Genomic DNA, 20947 nt, shown 5'->3' with positions numbered 1-20947 from the left:
CAGTTTTAAGGAATGTTCTTATAGGTATCCCCTGTAGCTGTCATCGTAGGTAGCTCGGGAAGACCTAGACCCAGGATTGTCTTCCTGGTTTTTTACTGTGAATAGGAAGATAAAGGAAAAAAGATAGGTTGTCACGTTACAAAATATTAATTCAGACCATTTAATTTCTTTATACTTCTGTGCTTTTTAACATCCTAATTTATAAAATAGTTGTTTCCAAAATTAAGTTCTGCTGATTGCTCCGTCGAGCATATCAAATCATGGCGTCCAATTAAGGTTGAGGTTACGAGGTTTGTTTTGGTTGTGTATTACGGTCGTGTCGACGTTTAAAACGTGCTGTTAGCTCATATAACAAAGAAACTCCTTCGTGTAGTGTCGAGTGTATTTTTTAAACTTTTGTGTGTAAACGTCAAGTTTTTCAACATATTGATGGCCCGCAGTGGTAGAGGGGCAGAGGCGCCTGCGCAAGGGGTCGCGCCGCGTCAAGACGTCAGTGCGCTAGAGTCAGTATTGAGTGGTAGGTGGAAGGTACTGCAGTGGTGTGTGTGTGTCTGTGTCAGTGTAGTGGCTGCAGTGTCTGTCGTCTGTCCCGGCACGACACCTAGCCGAGACAGGCGAGGTAAACATCCACAATGTTCACATATTGCATACAGAATAGCATAAATATTTAACCCTAAAAGAAACAAGCAGAACACCAACTTGTCCTGCACCGATTTCAGTCTACGCGTGATGTTCCTTTTCAAAACAAACCAATTTCTTCATTTTTCTTCCGAAAAAAATCAATTTACAGGCCTCAGACTTACCAAACGTCTAGTGTTGCTAGCTAGTGGTTAATACCTCGGCATTCGGTGTGGGAGGGTCGGGTTCGATTCACGGTACATCCACAAAACATATGGGTTTTGACCGCTTTCCCTAAAAGCCTCTGAGTACTCTCTGAAATTAATCCTGTAAAAATATTACCATGGTAGATAACAAGAGAACAAAAAGCTGTCTGTTTTAAATTATGGTATCTTTTGTTGATAAGAAATTAATAAATTGTATCACAAATACATTTTATTCGAACATATACGTAGGCCTAAGTATTCATCCAACAATTGCAATGTTTAACTAATGGATGCGTTGTCGGGGTGCAGTATCGACGAGCACGTGTTTTAGGGTGGGGGAGGATCGTGCACGTGTTGAACCAACGAACCTTACGCACGGAAAATCAATCGGGAACTAGCATCAGGCGTGAGGCGCCCATTCATAATCAGCAAGAGCAAACGGCATATTGACATTGATGTGTCTGCAAGAACTCGTACCCCAGCAATTCGAAATTGAGGTTATGCTCGAGAAATGTTTGGGGTTTCAGAAAGAATCATATCTCTTGTGAGAGAGAGACTTCACGAATCACAAACCACGTGAATAACGAGTTTAGAATGAGATTGTTGATTACAGATTTATATTTTGAGTACCTGGGGACCAAGCCATGGCTCGGTGTAGTTTACTTCAATTGTAAAAGTAATATAATGGAAACTCGCGTTATATTTACAACAAATTTTGCCTTTAATTTTTAAATTTTCAGTGAAATTTTAATTTATTTGGATAGGCATGTTGGCCTAGCAATTCACAACACATTAATTTATTTTACAGTCGATGTTGATATTTACTCTTTTAATAGCCAAACCTTGCATAAACATTGTTTAAGTCATAAGTAGTTTATTCAGCAAAAATGACATAAAATGCATTAGCTACGTCAAAAACATTCGGAAATATTTACATAAACTAAAACTATCTCTTATCTAAATTAAATCTGTCAATAGCAGAAGGCATTATTCAGAAAAGTTAGGGAAGGAGGAAGGTTATTAAAAAGCTTGACGGCATTGTATTGAAAATTATTTGGGAAGAATCACGTTGAGTAATTTGGAACTGCAAGGTCGGAAGAATTACGAAATGGATATCTGTTGTTGAGCTGTGAACAAAAAGAAGATATATTTTTTCTAGTTAAGGATGATGTTTCAAAAATGAATATGGATGGAAAGGTTAGAATTCGGAACTTTTAGAACATTTCTTTGTAGGACTGACGTTTGTGTAGGGAAAATACAATGCAGATGGCCTTCAATATTGAAGTCGGATGATTTTATAAAAAAAAAAACGGCTTCAAAAGCTCTAAAAAGAATGAAATAAAGTTAATTAAGTAAACTTTTGTAATAGTCAAGCTCACGTATTTTAAGGCGGTGCGGCTCATGTTTTGAAACAACATATTCAAAATTTAAAGAAAATGACCTCATTGCACGCGAGCTTGATTATTACTTTACTTTATTAAAGTTATTTCATTCTTTTTAGATCGTTTGAAGTCGGGATTTTTTCCAACAGTAAAATTATTTCATGATTTTTTTTACTATATAATTTATTATACATATATTAATTACTTAAGGTTTTTTGAAATGCAAAATTGTTTGGACTGATCAAATACGTCGCAGAACACGTTTTTATATTGTAAAACTGCTTGGGTCACCTGTTCAGGTTACATAATCAATGGTTATACAAATGAACATTTTAATGTTTTGATCAAACAGGCGTGGAATCTGAATTGTCATAGATGAAACTTTTAACGTCTGATAAATGTTTTTGTTGTTAAACAGGACGTCGTATACAAGTTTTATGTCTTAACTAGCTGTTGTACCTGTGCTTTGCAACGGGAAGAGGACACAAAATATAAACATATGTGTGTGTGTGTGTATCTTTACATCTGTTGCATAAAATACTTTCAAATCCATCAACGCTTTTAGAAACAAAATTTAACCTTTACTAGTTGTTACCCAAGGGTTTCACCCCTTTTTTTCACAATTTTATTTACAATCTGTTCATTTTTAGAACATTTAGCAAATACAATAACAACTTTTAATAAAACGTTAGTTAATCTCTGTCCATTGACAGAGCTAACTTAAAAATATTTCAATGAAAAAAATAAATATGTAAATAAACAAGGGAAAATTAAATTGTTCAAACAAAACGTGTGCTTAGATCCAAAACATGAATCCTTTTTAGCCTGTATATACTGGTACTGTTGTCCAAGAGGTTTAGAGCCAGGTGATTAGGGTGATTTTCAAGTTTCTTTAGATATTTTGCACTAAATTTGGTTATTTCCTCTTCAACCGTAGGAATTCCACTGTCCTTGTGAAGGATATTGTTATTAACATACCACGGGGCTTGCAGAATGAACCTTAAAACTTTTGACTGAAATCGTTGGATGATGTTTATGTTCGACATACTGGATGTTCCCCACAGTTGGATTCCATAAGTCCAAATTGGCTTCTAGGATGAAATGGCAGTTTTTTCTTTTTTTTCTACGCCAATGTCTTTTTAAATATTTAAGTAAATGTTAGTTTAGTTTAAAGGCTTTTAAGGGAAAGCGGTTCATAACCATTACAGTTTTGTGGGTGTGCTGGGAATTGAACCCGACACTTCCTCACCGAAGTCTGAGATACTAACCAATATGCTAGCAACACACCAATAATAAAGCGTTTCTTGGTTATATTTCCCAAGTCATATAAAAATTTGAAAATAAGAGCTTGCTTAATAGTTTTTTACTCCTTATACAGTATATTTTGGGGATCAAGCTGGTGTAGTGGTTAGAGCGCTGGACACAGGTTCCTGGGGTCCCGGGTTCAAATCTCGCCAAATCACCAATGGATTTTATCTAAGTGATAATACCCTTTTGACTTCATAATATATTGATTGGTTAGGTTAAGCTGAAATAAACAAAACAGAACAGGTACAGTAATACAAACAAATAATCTCACCTGATTTTAATAAAATAATAAATTGAAAGAATAACATACCAATCATTACAGCTGAGGTATTTTTGACATTAGGTATATGGAAAGTTCCCTTTGGAAAGCAATTACGACCTTATAGGACAATTTAAGAAATAATGGAAAGTTTTGCGCAAGGTTTCTCGTCATGACGAACATTTTAAGTATATGGTTTATGGGGTTGTGACTTTTAGTTTTCTCAAAAATTCATGGGTACTTTTGGCTTTATATATAGATGGCATAGATCGTCTTTATGACTTTTAAATCTAAAAATTATTGGAAACCGCTAGTTTGGTTTTGATTAATTTTCAATCTTGTGTAGGCTGATATGAGAAAAACAAATAACGAATAAAATTTTCGCATGCATGATTTACCTTTATCTCCCTTAACTACATATATGTTTTATTATTCCCTTCTCTGCACAAACGTAAATAAAATTAATGTTGAATATTTGAGGTTTTCAGAATTTTTCACCGAAACAAATATTACACGTAAACATTAATTATGTTATGTATGGTACCAAAGGGAAACTCCCCTGGTTATTTTGGTGGTGGAACCACGGTGATCGGTAAAAGAATCGCAGAGAAATTTGTGAATATCCATAGAAAAAAACATTGCCACAAACTAATTGAGAACCTCCTCCTTTTGTTGGTAGTGGGGAAGTCGGTTATAAAGCAATGCGAAATAAGTGGATTAATGTTTACAATGATAATATACTTTTCTTTTTAAAATGTTGGTTTTTTCCTTAAAAATCAATCAGGGAATTGATTGATTTTTAAGGAAAACACAAAGCGAGATTTGTCAAAACAATTTGTATCCAAAACTAAGAGTTGTCCATAACAATCAACGGTACAACCCTAAATATTTACTTTACATCTTATATATTTAAAAAAATTGGTATTTCTTTTCCGAGTTCGTTTGGCTCTTCTACCTGATCAATTTGCATGATTTAGGTCTCAAATTAAAGTCATGCACTCAAAGATTTCACATCAATCATCGGCGAATACTTACCTACTGTATTGCTCGACTAAAAAAACAATTTGATTAATTTTTGAATTTTTACATCAATTTAAGATGTATTTCACCAGTTATAATTATTATAATCCTATATATTTTGGTCTAAGAACTTTCTTTTATTTAAGTGATTAAGAATCACTTAATGAAAAATCATAAATTTGATTATTTCATGGATATTATATTTATTTTAACGCTGCGGAGCAGCATGGGTCCTCTAGTATTCTATTAAAAAAGGGTCTAATCAACGGCTGATTCCTAACTATTTTGCGACTGATATGGGTTCCATTACTCAGTTATCGAAACCAATTCCGAAAATACTTTTTACAGCATTTTTGACATGCATATTTTTGGTTAGTTTTAAGAAACGGAAACTACCTCTAGATTTTACTGTTATGTATGGATGCTCCCTTTACCACCGTGCATGCTAGGCTATATTATTTTAACCTTTTTTGCTTGGAGTAGATGGCAGTACCTGTTTAAAATCCCCTCCAAACAATATCGTTTTTCCGCCCATTGGAACTTGTCACAGTACTTAATGAGCAAATATTGCCTGTACGAACCTTTATTCCCATGTTGATTTCTAAGAGTGGCCGTTGAGATTATTCCACTTCATACAAAATATTGACTAAACACTAAAATAAATCCAAAAATTAAAAAAGTTTGTAAATATACAAAAAAAGTGTAGAATAAATCTTTAACATAAGTTTTGAAATAAAAAAAGCAGAAGTTTTACACACTCTTGAATCGTTTATTATTTAGTCAATGTATTTATTTCATGTTAAACATTCCTTCAACACAACAATAACCTTTAAATTAGAAGAAAAAACTTCATTATATTTTTCAGCCATTCTAAGTTTAATTCCATTGATTTGAGCCAACTCCTATGATTCTACTACTTATCATACGCTTAACTAATTTACTTAAAAGTACACAAGTTTGCAAATTGCACATTAAAATAATTTATTTCCACATTCTAAGACGTAACTTATTAAGTCTTATAGGTAACGTTATCCCTGGTTTTATATAGTACTAGCTGTAACCCGCGGGCTTTGCCCCGTTTAACTTCTTAATTTTCAAGATGATCTCGTTCGTATGGCTCAATCACGTCCTGGTTGAAGTTCGTTCGCTACGCTCACTCACCTTTAGGTTGGAGCTCGTTCGCTACGCTCACTCACCTTTAGATTGGAGCTCGTTCGCTGCGCTCACTTGCCTTCAGGTTAGCTCGTTCGCTACGCTCACTTGCCTTCAAGTTAGCTCGTTCACTACGCTAACTCGCCTCCAGGTTGAAAAGTTCGTTCGCTATGCCCACTCACCTTTTGGTTGCAAAATAGCTGTTGTCATAAATGTAAAAGAAATAATAGTGCTGCACCCTGTTGGTAATCCTTGTAACTTTAATGCTATTGAACATCATAGAACAGAACCAACTTGTTTAATTGAAACAGCGGTTAAGATTCATTAATTCCATTTCTCATAAGGTTAACATGGGAAACTCCAGAGCCACTGGGGCGGAGCCGATTGGACGGATCACGAAATTGATGGTGTATAAACATATTCCATGAAATTCTACACGTATGTACCAAGTTTCGTGGCAATCGGTTCAGCGGTGTCTGAGTTTATCACTGCCAAACGTATATATATATATATATATATATATATATATACAAACATCCTCTTTTATACTTATAGATACAGTACACTTCAGAATTAATAGGCAAATAGAAATAAGTAATCCAAATGTAATATTGCTTACTGGTTTGATGATAAATAACGATCAGCTGTATTGAAGTAAACAAAAATCAGCAGTAAATGGCTACTAATGTTATTCTTATGGAGAACATTTTACGTTATATCTATTTTGTGTTAAAATTGAGGGAATTTCATTATTTTTCCCGCCGTCACGGGATCGAGACCTTAAATTTGAGCCCTCTCCCGTCCTTCTACGACTTCCCAGTCGCCGAAAATTTTGACGCAAAGAATCGGCTTACGTAATTAATATACAGATAATAATAATAATAATAATTTCAATTTCAATTTTCAATTTGTTTATTATTATCTTGCATGCGAAAATTCGCTGTACACCGCAGCGCCTTGTATACCTCTCTAGCTGCAAGCTATTTGAGAGAAAAACTCATTACCTTATTATAATCTTTTTTACATGTACATAGTAGGGTATAAATACATTTGATTTGTTTTCAGATTAAATCTATACTTCTATACTATTATATAAAAATCTAATGGTGTCTGTCTGTATGTGTGTTACTAATAGGTGCAAAAACTACTGAACCAACTGGGCTTAAATTTTACAAAAATATAGCTACCATACCAAGGACCATTATAGTACTATTCACATTTCGATACTGACCGTAGGCTTTGCCCCTTTGGCTTTAAAAGTTATAAAGTGAACATTTTATAAGTAAACATTGATTGGTCTCCATGGCTGCGATGAGAACACTAACAATGTTTGTTTATATTTGCTTTGGCATTTAAATGTAAACAAGAAGAACTGCTATATAAGAAGAACTGTATATTTCACAATTTCAGACAGCTGATAGAAAGAAATTAAGTATAATATTTTCCATAACTATGAGGTAGGTTTATTTTAATCTAACCTCTTATCTTGGATTATTTATTCTAAAACTATGTCAATGATTTAAAAAAATACCCCCGCCGCAGCAAACCTGCCGACTAAGCGAATTTCCATTTGTCTGAATTGATTTTCAGTTAAGTATATTTTGATAACATTAGGTTTAACGAGTACCTAGGTTTGCTGCTACAAGGAAACTAATAAAGTGTGTTTTTGAGTAAAATATTGATAGCTTAGTACAAAATAAATAAATTTGCCAAGTTTGATCAAAATATATCCATAAACAAGCAAACTACAACATTTGACAATATTCTCCATAAGAATAACATGGGAATTTTAAATTTTAAATTTTTTAAATTTTCTCCGTTACTAATTACCGAACAAAAATACTTTTATATACTAAATTATTTGTTTTTTTCAGCTCTTTAAAAAGGTCTAAAGAGAAATTGGAAAATTTTGTGTTTTGAGGGTCAAAAGTGAGAAAAACCAATTTTTACCCCATAAAACCCCCCGTACGATTGTAAAGCCCCGTTCCCATGGTCCGATCATGCTGGTTCGCGAACTCATTCAAGTTTATCTCGCTTTACACATTTAAACCAAATTTCATCAAAATCGGACCAAAATTACTCAAGTTATCGCGTTCACGGACGTATATATATATATATATATATAAATCTCTATATATATATATAAATCTATATCTATATATATATATAAATCTATATATATATACACATATATAAAAATTTGAACGAATGGTGTTTTCGGCCTCTGGGGACATCAAAATGAAAAAGTAAATCGGTCCCGGGTCTAGGTCTTACCGTGCCACCTACGGTAATAGCTACTTCCCTATAGGGAAATTCGCTAAAAGATTCTATAACCATTGCTGTATCAACTCCGGCACTGCTTTGGATTTTGTAAAGTGACTAATGAAAATAATGTTATTGATATGTTTTCATGGAAACAGTATAAAAATTACAATGTATAGATGTTTTGTATGAATTTGGAGGCTACTTTAAATAAACTCTAACTGCTTAACATGTGTTAGATCAACTTAACATAACTTGCACATCACATTGTTTTTTATATAGGTAAATTGGGTGAGGTTCATTTGTCCGAGTTTTCAACTGTCCGAGTTTGTTAAAAATTACAAAATATTTGAAAAATCATTTGTCCGAGTTTTCAACTGTCCGAGTATGGTTTAAATAATAATAATATTTCGTTAAATCAACTGTCCGAGTTTTCATTTGTCCGAGTTTTTAAATTATTTAAAAAAATATAAAAATATCATTTGTCCGAGTTTTCAACTGTCCGAGTAGGGGCAACATCAAAATGTGACAATGCGCGCCGAGACTAGCGTGTCTAAAGCGCCTGTTCAGAAGTCGATGTGAACCCCTTCTGTGAAGGAGTCAGGCATTGTGCGAGCCGCGAGAGGCCCTCACGCCGACTTAAGAAAAATTATATTATTTTTATTATAAGACTAATTTTACAATTTTTAATTATAAAATTAAACTGTCATCACCAAACACAACCAACCAAACTTGCTGATAATATAATAATGGCGGGGGTATTTTATATTATCAGCAAGTTTGGTTGGTTGTGTTAGGTGATGAGAGTTTAATTTTATAATTAATAATTGTAAAATTAGTCTTATATAAAAATAAAATAATTTTTCTTAATTCGTCGTGAGGGGCTCTCGCGGCTCGCACAATGCCGGACTCCTTCACAGAAGGGGTTCACATCGACTTCTGAACAGGCGCTTTAGACACGCTAGTCTCGGCGCGCAGTGTCACATTTTGATGTTGCCCCTACTCGGACAGTTGAAAACTCGGACAAATGATATTTTGATATTTTTTTTAATAATTTAAAAACTCGGACAAATGAAAACTCGGACAGTTGATTTATCTGATTGTTATTAGTTATTTATCAAAATTCGGACAGTTGAAAACTCGGACAAATGATTTTTCAAATATTTTGTAATTTTTAACAAACTCGGACAGTTGAAAACTCGGACAAATGATGTGACCCCGGTAAATTAAGTTATTGTGTTTTTCTAAACCTATGCTTAAATTAAACTAAAGAATATCATCAATAACTAAATTGTACGTTGATTTTGTTTTCTAAAATCTATTGTATATGTGTAACTATATTTAATTATCAAATGGTAATACAAAATACTCTGATTTTATCTTGACATAGCTTTCAGTTCACATTTACTTTATTTGATACATTTATTATTTGTGTTTTGCCACACCACTGATTAAATTAAACCAAGGAAAATATCATAAAACTAAACAGTACACAGTGTTCTTTTGTTTCTAAAATCAATGAAATATCTGTTACTATGTTTACTTAATGGTAAGGGTGAAAATGTAAAGGCAATGGACATGGAACTGATTAAAAGAACTGGTTTGTATATTAAGTTGTTTGTTGATATTTTTGTAGAATAGAATCAGAGATGCAATGAAACATATACTGTATTTGCTATTACATTTTTTAGTCCTTGATGCTTTGATAATCTGCTGTCTTTTGTCTGCTGTCTTTAATGCTAAATTATTTGTTTGCATGTTTTTATAGTACTTATAGATGTAGTTTCTTTAATATTTCAAAAGACTGTATTGATAAGGCACAGCAATATTTCTAAAGTTTATAACAGCTGATTTAGTTTTGCATATGATTTATTGTGAGTGAAGCAACTGAAGATGGAAGGATTTTTGATTTAATATAAAGAAGAGTGAAATAAAAAAAATGTTCATTTAAATTTAATAATAAGTATTTTTGCAACTTCAAAATTGAAATTGAAAGTGACAATAATAGATTAAAAGATATGTAATTAAGGGAAATTAACGTAAATCATGTATGTCAAAGTTTTATTCGAATATATGGATAGTTTTTCTCATATCAGATTGCACAAGATTTAAAATTAATCAAAACCAAAATGGTGTATCCACTACTTTCCCATACTTACCGGTACCAGATTTAAAAATCATAATTTAAGTTCAATTTTGTTTCTAAAAGCGTTGGCGGATTTGTAACTATTATATGCAACAAATGTAAAGATTGAATGTTTCTATTTTGTGTCCTCCTCCCGTTGCAAAGCACGGGTACAAAAGCTAGTAATGTATAATAAACAACTATAACATTTTTTTGTTTTTTTTATATGTTTATAAAAATACTTATAATATTTATAATATAAATAATATTTTATTTTATATATTTGTTGTTATGTTTGATTATGAGCTAGTATGTTTTTTATAACAATAATAATAATCAAAGCATTTACTGTAATAGAGACAATAGCCCCATCCTCAATACCGCAACTCAAGTAGTTTGCGAACTATTTTGTGGTCATTAACAACAAAAAATCATAATTTTTATACTTTAGCCTGTAGCCTTGTTGACATGTCTCTGTCTCTATTTAAAAAACGAATACTTTTACAAACCTATGAAAGGGAGTTTCAGTAACAAAATACTCTGTGGTATCTAATGATATGTTGTCACGAATACGTTCTAAAATCACAACACAATTAATTTATTCGAGTAGTTTACAATTTTCTGCGTTTGATTTAGTCGTTTGATAAAACGTGTACTATGTAAATTAAACGGCGATCGTTATGACTCGACACGTTCATAGTGCTGTTTGAATGGGGCGTAAAATCGACCAGTAACGAGCCAAAACGCATTGTTACGACTACAACTTGGAGAGAGCACTCTGACCAACGTGCAGCCTTGCCGCTACCCCTTCCTCGTCCGCGGTTATATTTTGGGCAATTATCATCATTAGTGTAGTGTTCATCTTGCCAAATGCCCTCGTGCGATGAACATATTACTGAATAATATGTTATTCTTTCATTCTAATTCCGTACAATTACAAAATAGCTTCGCGGGGTGTGTTCGCGTATAATGTAAAACTATATTAGTTATTGAAAGATTATATTTTACGATATTATCTAGTTAATAGCAACGTCAGTCACTAATATCTACATACTCGCATCAGCTTGTTTTTGTTAAATTGCGTAATGAATGATTCAATTTGGGCAGTAAATTATTTAAAAAAATTTAACCAATTATTAAGAAGCTGAAACCTAAATTGTAACCCTGTAAGTAATCAAACCAACACCTCTATTTAAGAGACAACCTATTTAAGACAATAAATTGTTAAATATGTAACGTGCCCCAACAATATGGGTTTGTTGCTTTCTTTGGCTCTTTGAGGTGATGGAAAATGAATAATCTAGCAGAGTCTTCATTAGGCTACCAGCAGAAACTAAATTTGCTAAAGTGCATTCTCGTATTAGGGTGATTATAGCAAGGAGAGTAGACCACTTCTTATTATTCCTGATTGACATACTCCTGATGAATGATGTTATTCCTAATTCCTTCATTCATTATTTTTATGTATGTATATGTGATTTTTTTAAAATTATAACCCTAAGTCTGTTGTCATACTGCAAAAGATGCAATCACGCACACTTTGAATCTTATGTATATTTAACTAACTCCATTCTATAAAAGTTATAGTATTCCAAAATTTTGGTTCATAATAGTAGTATGTCGTTCTTCTTTTGTCTCCACTAGTCTATACAAACGGTATCAGCAATCTGACACATACTTTCTCCCATTAGCTTGTCAACAACCTGTACCATGGGTAAGCGGTGGGAGTTACTCAGGTAATTATATAAGGAAAATCACGAAGGTTGCAATAACGTTTAACCCGTATTTTTTATAACAATAGGAGATTGCAGTATTTTATTTAGAATTATAGGGACCATAACATACTTATTTTAATCAAAAACGGGTTTTCGAAAATCTTACTTTACGGGTTTTATGGGGAAATAACATAAGTTAAAATAACTTTAGACCCATAATTCATACAAAAATGACAGTTATACCATTTTGTTCAAAATTTAAGGGGCTATTACATACTAAAGTTTCATCGATAGTGGTATCGTGGTGGTTAAAGGCTTTTGATAGTGTGTCACACTCAAGTTGCTGAAGGGCTACTCCTGGAATATCGTATGATTGTGTTAGTGTTTAGTTTAAACACGTTAGTATTTTCAAGGAAATTCTGTATCATTGTTAAGTGTTAAAGTTACTAAGAACGTGGGTGCATATTAAATTCAATAAATGGTATTATGATAATAGTAATTTTAAAATGCCTTTTTCGCAGCAAACCTGCAGACTAAGAATATTCCCATTTGATTGATTGGATTTTCACTAAAACATTTCTTTAAAATGTTATATTTATTCCCTATTTAAATAACATTAGTTTAACACTTAGTATAATGTTCAAACTAGTGATGTATTTTTTTAAAGATTATAATCCATTCCTTTCCTTGCTAATATGTGTGATTAACGGTTACAATAACTCTAAAATCTGTTCCCTTACTGTATTTATATAAACTGATGATCTTGCCTTTGTTTATGTATCCAATAATGCTTCCATAAAGATTACATTGAAACCTTGAGACCCAGTGGGGCGGATCCCTGAGGAAGTTGTTAACGCCATTGATTTTGGGACTAACTTACCGATATGGTCCTTATGACCAAGCAAAAATTGAAGATGATTGTTTCAGTTGTCCATGGTTTGCGTACGAAGAAATGCATAATAGTCGACGTATTACAGCTTCGCTCGCTCCGCAAAATTAATTGATGTTACAGCAAAATATGCTATTGTCCACCAAAATTAGATCCTTCAGTCTTGCTTTAATTAGTGGTAGTTGATGTTTACGACAGAAGTTAATTCGATATCATTTCACTCAGGGCCGCTTTCCCCAAATCAAGTTTAACTCTGATCGCGGTTTAAACTCTAGTTTAACCTCAGATTCACTTTCCCCAAAATAATTTCTCCGTTTAAGCTAGGTTTAAGTTAACCCTAGGGGTGAGGCTGGTTTAACTGGCGATCCGTGGGTTAACCCAGGAGAGAAGAATAATAGCTTGATTTTGATTGGCTCTTGGCTGACTTGTTACGTTCGGCAAACGGCATTGGCAAATATCCTTGTTTGACATTTGTTAAACATAACCATAGATAAAACATACTCCCTTAGACATAACCTAAAATAAATTGAACTGGGAAATAGCAAACCAGAACCTATGTAGACAATTAATTCGTGACTATTTCAAATTTAAAGATATAAGGCTACAGATATACAGTAATGATTTTAAGGTTTTTAAATGCGTAGAGTAGGCCTAAATTATTATATTTTCGGTAGGTAGTATCGTAGTTGTGTGCAATCGATAGGTTACCTTGTCCACAGCAACGCAACAGTGGTTGGAAAGTTTGCTCATAAGAAGCCTTTTGGTTTGATTTTATTTTAACACGAGTCTTACATTACACAAAAGTAAATATTAAACATTCGGGCCCAACCACTAGTCTATTATTATCATGTGTAAATTAACAACTACTGTAGTACGCCTAAAATTAAATTTAGTTTAGAAAAATCGAACGTGTCTAATGCTGAGTAACCTAGGCCTGCCATTACAAAGGATAGGCTCTAGTTTTTAATCCACAAACATTAATTTTGCGTCTTTCCCAACATTTTATTTTCCCATGATTGTAAATGCTTTTATTTGATGCGTACATTAGGCCTACTGTTTAATTAAGTTTGAGCTTAAATAAACACAAGAAATGAAATGCTTATATAATAGCAGTCGCCTGCAAATAAAAATGTTTCTTTTTAATGTCAACAATTGGAGACCATGACACGAAACCTAATACAAATAACCAAAACACGAGAAAATTAATGACAGATATGTCATAGTGGGAAGTTAAACAGCTAATATTGCAGACAAAATTGTATAACAGTGTTGCCAACATTGTTGCTTGCAAAGAAAAGCTAGGTTAAACTAAACTGCCATGACAAAATAGTGGGGAAAGCCATCCTAAGTTTAACCCACCGATTAAAGTTAACCGAGATTAAGTTAAACTTGATTTGGGGAAAGCGGCCCCTATTTTTATGTTATACAGTATATAGCTGCAGATTTAATTACCAAATGTAATATTTACTTCTTTTTATGGAGTCTGTATGAACAAAGATTACAATTCTTGAATGTACTGTGTAAATCACTTTTGTTCTAGCATAAGTTACATTTAAATTCAAATTTCCTTGACAAGAGACTAAGGATGCTCCTTGAATTAAATTCAGCACAGAACAGCACGGACGTAGAACTAAACGTTATTTAATGGACAAAATTCACCGTGGATGAAACGGCAGTATCAAATGAGATATCTAAAAATAAGCACCCTTCCGCCTGTGGACAACATTAGTCAACGAGAATAACGAAATCTTGCCCATTAGTGAACACATTTGTCTCTCCGTGTAACTTAGGCTAAATTAAAATGTCCAAAACACAAGTAAGGTACTTAATAAAGCGAATTTAATATGGGAATTACCCTAGGAGTTAAGCTAATTAAACTTACTTTAATGATATATTAGAAAGATAAAATCATGAGTAAAAGATTAAATCAGTCTCCGGAGCAATGCTAAATATTTTAGACATTGTTATTATTACTCTTCCTTAATTTGGTTTTGTGCATTTTTTACCCTCAAAACATGAGAATGCACGGGTTTTATTGCCAACTTTGTGTGTACAAACATATATTATTGTATGTTAAAGCGCTGTTGGTTACAGAGGAAATTAAAAAAGTACGTATGAAAATGTCAAAGTTATTATTTTAAAGTATCTATAAACAGCAAGTAATAAGCTTGTTGTATATTTTGTTTTTGTTTATGGATATCTTTAGACCAACTTTATTTGTTTTACCCTAAAATGACACAAAACACGTTTTTCTTATATGTAGCAGAAAAACAGGAGTTTTCGTTAAACCTAATGTTTTATATGTTTTATTATGAATAGGGAATACATTTTACTTGCTTACGAAAATCATTTTAGTTTAGATACAATCAAGCAAATGGAACATAACTTACATAGGTTTCTTGTGGTGGGGTACTATGCCCTCGCCTTCCGATTTCCACCTTTACTTTAACAAGTCTGTTCAATAATGTAGTTTGGTGATGACATAGCACCCCTAACTATTCTGGGCTCTGCAGTGTGGTTTTTAGTAGTAAGTTAAGTTGAATAGACTCCTATAATATAGTTAACCAATCGGGTACCGTACCAGGCTATGTCAGTAGCATTACTGTTGCATCGTGCTAGCAAGATAGGTGACACATGATGACATGAAGAATAGTAACAGAAGCTTGATAATATAGGATGTATTTCCATTCCAAGAATGTTGTGAGTTGTCGAGAAAATTCAATATAGAGTGTGAAGTAACATAACACGCTGTTTGCGCCGGCCGCTATGCAATACACGCAGCACATGGCTGTATCTATATTGAGAGGCACGCCGGGCCGCCGCGCCGCACCGTTCAGTAACATACAGTATGTTAACATAACATGCTGTTTGCGCCGGCCGCTATGCAATACACGCAGCACATGGTTGTATCTATATTGAGGGGCGCGCCGCGTCGCACCGTTCAGTAACATACAGTATGTTAACATAACATGCTGTTTGCGCCGGCCGCTATGCAATACACGCAGCACAGGGCTGTATCTATATTGAGGGGCGCGCCGCGCCGCACCGTTCAGTAACATACAGTATGTTAACATAACACGCTGTTTGCGCCGGCCGCTATGCAATACACGCAGCACATGGCTGTATCTATATTGAGGGGCGCGCCGCGTCGCACCGTTCAGTAACATAATGCTAAAATGGATAGCCTACTTAACATTCTTTTAGTTAGCCTAGCTCTTTTAGCTAGCTTTTAGATAGCCTTCGACATATTTGTTACAGTTGTCACGTATAATTTTTAATTATGAATAATGTTATAACACTTCTTAAACATGTTTCATCGTGTCGGTTTTTAAAATGTAAAAACATTCTAGAAAGTAATCATTGATTTTTAGGCTTGTTAAAGATACAGCTAATGGGATAGTTCATAATTATTTTTCTTGTTGAGTGTGCTACAATGGTGGATAATGGTATGTTTATGCAAAGTATCAATTCATTGTTAAAATATAAATGTTAAAAAAATTTTAAATATTAGCTGGTAAATGGGAATTTGCTAGGTTCACAGGATTGTTGTGGCGGGGCTTTTCATCTTTCTTAAAACTGTTGCTATACATTTAGAAAAAGTCCAGCCAAAATATGTAGTGATTACGACAATAGTGTTATATCTTTTTAACAACATTTCATTGTTTTCCATTTGATTTTTACCCCATAGTAACAGTTTAATTTTTTTTAAAGCAAACAATACTAAAATATATTTAAATTTAACGAAATAATAAATTGTGTAATAAATTCATAAGGTGTTAATTTTACTATTAAAATTAATTTAGATTTTGTGTTTCATGTTCCAAGAAATGGAAGTATTGCCCGAAGGAAAAAACTTCAGATTGGTCAAAGAAGACGAACTTCCAGAAATATTAGAGTTTCTTTCGCACTATCTTCCAGACTCGTTGAAGGTAAGGTTCGTACGCATGGTAACATGGTTTTTATTGACTAATACACAAAGACACACATCAATTGTGCTCTCCAGAACCGTTGACACGTTCAGCCTAATTTCTTGTTCAAATATAAAATACAAACGTTTTAGCATGATTACACTCCATTCCTTGTTTGTTGATTGTCTGTCAAATTTATATTACGATCCTGTGAAGACTACTTGTACTCAAATAGCACATCTTGCAATTTTTAAACGGTAAGAGATGGAAAGAAAACTTAAGTACGTAAATATTTGTTAAAAAAGGACCTTTCACATGATATGAATTTTGTTATACCTTGCTATTTAAGAATTTTGAGTTTTCCGCTTTCTTTTATTCTTCAAATTTGAGATTTTTTAAAATTGGAACCCTTACTATAAGTTATCTTAAAGAGTAGCTCAAGAATAGGATTGGAAAGAAATTTGGCGCTGTTCCGTTCAGTATTTAGGGTAATACGGTACTTCAAAGTCCTTTTTAAAAACGTTTTGACCCACCCTGTAAATACGGTTAAAGATAATTAAATTGTTTTTGCACCAAAATGATCGGGGTGATTAGACCTTTAAATTGATGTATCGCACAACCCACATTAGAAAATTTCTCAAAAAGCACCCCTACCCCCAAATTGGGCCCTTTTGGGGCATTTTTCAAAATTGAAAATAATTTATTGGATTTCCAAATTAGTGGGAAACGAGAAAAAACAAGTGTTAAAAGCCTTAACCTTTGCACACAACACATATGGAAAGTTTTCAAATGAACACCCTGTATATTAAATTGTATAGTTGTATACAATACTAAATATTGTTGTCGAATAAGTTACATTTTATTTTTAACCGCATAATTCATCAACATTTAGACTTTTTTTTCATTTTTTATAAAAAAAGTATCGTGTTTGTTTTCCCCAAAAATATTGTCTGGGAAATAATTATTTAGTGCATTACTGACTGAAGTATTGACTTGGATGAAATGAACTAATATTATAGACATGAATGTTTGGAGTATGTCAATAATGTGAAAACTACTTGACCAATTGAGCAGATGTGTTCCATGAATAGATCCAATATAACCACAGGCTTAATTGAGATAGTCATTTAATATGTTAATACTCTTCTAATTGTCTCCATTGTTGTTCTTCGATTTTAACCATAAATGCCCATCGAAATACCACGCAACCTGTTACGACAATCAATAGTTTTATTAATACTTATGAAGAAAACGGGGCGAAGCCCGTGGGTAACAGCCAGCACAGTATATATAGTTTTTTTTTTTTTTTTTTTTACTCAAACGATTTATTATCTCCGTTCGGTACAGATTTTTAAATCGGTTTTAAACTAACTTCCCAACGTGCTAGAGACTTGAAACTAGAAACATGTTTTTAGGTTTATCCTTCCACAAAAAGGTACAAAGTTTCTAAATTAGTTTGTTATTCTTTCCGTCAATTTTACGTCAGGAAAATGATACACAAGAGCTTAGACGTTAAATAAATACGGTGAATGATCAAGTAAAATCTATAAAATCAATTTTGAAGACGTTGTGTCACAGCGTAATTTCCTCATTATAATGCCGTATAAGAAAGGTTTGGCTTGGCAGTTTAGATCAAGTTCGTGCTGTTCCCGGTGTCGAGCACAACCAACATGCGTACTGTGTGTCCAACAACACTGGACTTTTACTATTTACCCATTAATAACAGTTTGCGGCCTAGCCGCTATTTCCGTGGTGGGCTGCAATGCACCAGAATGCCAAAACTAATTCTGTACCGTCGAGGGTTTTTTGTGAGATGTAGAATTAGGACTGCCAACCAAATTCATCTACAGCCAATCAATTTTTGTTCTAGCTGTAAGACTTAGAGTAAGTTTCCCGTTATAATGTTTCTTGTGTTTGTTTACACACCTTACGTAGCTATATAAATGTTGCTCAAAATCGAGCAACAACTGCCAAGTATTACAGTAGCAATTTAAAAATTAATAACGTTCATAATTTTGTATAAGTTTAAAAGACTCAACTCAAAGCTTGTATTTAATGGAAACTCACGCTACTCATAGCAGTTAGATGTAAATCAAAATTTCTCGTAAATATTTTATCATTTTTTTAGAACATGACCTTGTTTTTTAGTGTTTTCTACAAATATTTTCCGACTTACCCATTGCCGCAAAAGTTGTCCATGTGTATCTTCGCCATTCATAATGTAGCTTACATGGTACCACCATTATCATCAGTATCAATACACATTAAAGACATTTTTCAAAGCTATATAAATTGTACACAAGTTGTGTACAATTTATATAGCTTTTATTTATATTTATATTTTTTTTGTAATAATACACAAGTTGTACTTGAGTTACACTCAAGTACTACCCGATTTCCTGCATTATCTGTCTGTCAAAAGTAAATTTGCTTCAATTTACATCCTTTGGTTGGATGCATTAATTGCAGAATTACAAGGCCTGATGTTCTTCAGGAAGTACCTATTTTGTTTCCCCAAAGGTCGAGCGGTCCAGGCAAAGTTCCGTTACAGTCCAGTCTTAGTTGCATCCGCAATTTCTCAGTCAACCTGATAGTCATTTGGTTTCAGTCACTCTTCCGTAACTTTATTTACAGTGTTGTTACCGTCAAAAGTGTTTAATTAAAACACAATATTCCATCAAATTTTCATAGTCCGTCTTGTTTATTTTTACAAACATTTCTTAAAAAATAACTCGATCATTTAAATAAAAAATTACTATTTTCTAGACTCAAACACGTCCGTCCAAACAATCCAAAAATATCGGTGAGAAGAAATTTGAAATCGAGTGACGGACGTCGGCAGAGTGACTGACGGAACCGTGACGGATGTCCTAACACAACCTAGGAGTAGCTGTTGATCACCAGCGCTGGTTGCTCCCACCAAGAGCTCAAGCTCTGTCGATGGAGGTGGTTCCCTGGCGTCGTATGGCAGGTAAACCGAGCCTCGTGTTGTGCTCCATTCCCTGCCAGCATTTCTCCAGGTTATTGACACCGCAGTGAGATCTCTGGAGCAAAATTTGTTTAAGGTTAGAAAGTTCAAGCCTTTTCTCAAGAGAATACATGTTCTGACATTCCTTAGAAAAGCGCAGTAAACTAACTCACCCTTTGTTTCTCCCAGGCCTGCAACCCTTCCTTGGTGCAGCAATGGTTCTTGAATGAGTGCCTTTCTCCATATAGATTCCAGCAAACGCTGGACTTGAACCACCCTCTAAGGGCTGGAGTCTTTCCAGGATTGCTTCCTCAATTATTTCTCCTTGCTCGTCATTTAACTTAGCCTCAGGATAGTTTTCAGGGACAATGGCAATTTCGGTAGCGGTGATGTCCATCTAGGATGCTTCATTGGGCGTTTTACAGGTTCCCCTGCGTCTTTCACCCCCTCAGACCTCTGGGTAGAACACCTGGCCTTCTTTGGAGGTCCTTCTGCCGAGGGTGGAGTGACCGTTGCACCTCTGGGGCGCTTGGTCACCCTCGTCTCGACATTTGGACCCGCAGTTCGGCTTGGTGTTCTTACCTCATGTGGTCTTTTGGGGTTTTCTTTTTTCCCCTGCACCATTTGTCAGGGTTGAATTGTTCACCTCTTTCCAGAAGTTTTGCCTTTAAGGCCTCCCTTCTTTGTGCCATGGTGAGGTGCGGTTTCTTAAAGATTTAATTGTATGAAGAATTCCAGGAATAATGTAAATTTATTTTCAGAAAAACCAGTTAAATAATAATTTAGAAATGCCATTATTTAAAATGTTTTATAATTCAACAGCCTTCATGTGAGCATAATCCTATGATTTCTCAAAGTAACGAATAATTAGCTTTAGTTAGTTTTTAGCGAATTTCCCATATAGGGAATAAGCTATTACCGTAGTACTCATGGTAAGATCTGGACACGGGACCGATTTTTTTCCGTTTTGAGGTCCCTAGAGGCCAAAAACACCATCCGTTCAAATTCATATATATATATATATATATATATATATATTTATATTTATTTATTTATATATATATATGTGTCCATCAGCACGATAACTCGAGCAAAAATGATCCGATTTTGATGAAATTTGGTACAAACATGTAAA

General features: G+C 33.8%; 1 protein-coding gene across 1 annotated transcript in view; it reads left to right on the top strand.

The window, feature by feature from the left end:
* The first annotated feature begins 509 nt into the window (after positions 1-509).
* LOC128987265 (uncharacterized) overlaps positions 510-20947 on the top strand; it is a 53725-nt gene continuing 33287 nt past the window's right edge. Inside the window, exons 1-2 of the mRNA XM_054408027.1 lie at positions 510-619; positions 16762-16865. Of these exons, the coding sequence (XP_054264002.1) occupies positions 16764-16865 (102 nt within the window). The 5' untranslated portion in view covers positions 510-619; positions 16762-16763. The remainder of the gene's footprint in view (positions 620-16761; positions 16866-20947) is intronic.

The sequence above is a fragment of the Macrosteles quadrilineatus genome, unplaced genomic scaffold (genome assembly GCF_028750875.1).
Source record: "Macrosteles quadrilineatus isolate MER2022 unplaced genomic scaffold, UCM_ALF_1.0 Scaffold_1__1_contigs__length_201487025, whole genome shotgun sequence".
Lineage (NCBI taxonomy): Eukaryota > Metazoa > Arthropoda > Insecta > Hemiptera > Cicadellidae > Macrosteles > Macrosteles quadrilineatus.
Note: the sequence above shows the minus strand (reverse complement) of the source record. Positions and strands in the feature narration are given on the sequence as shown.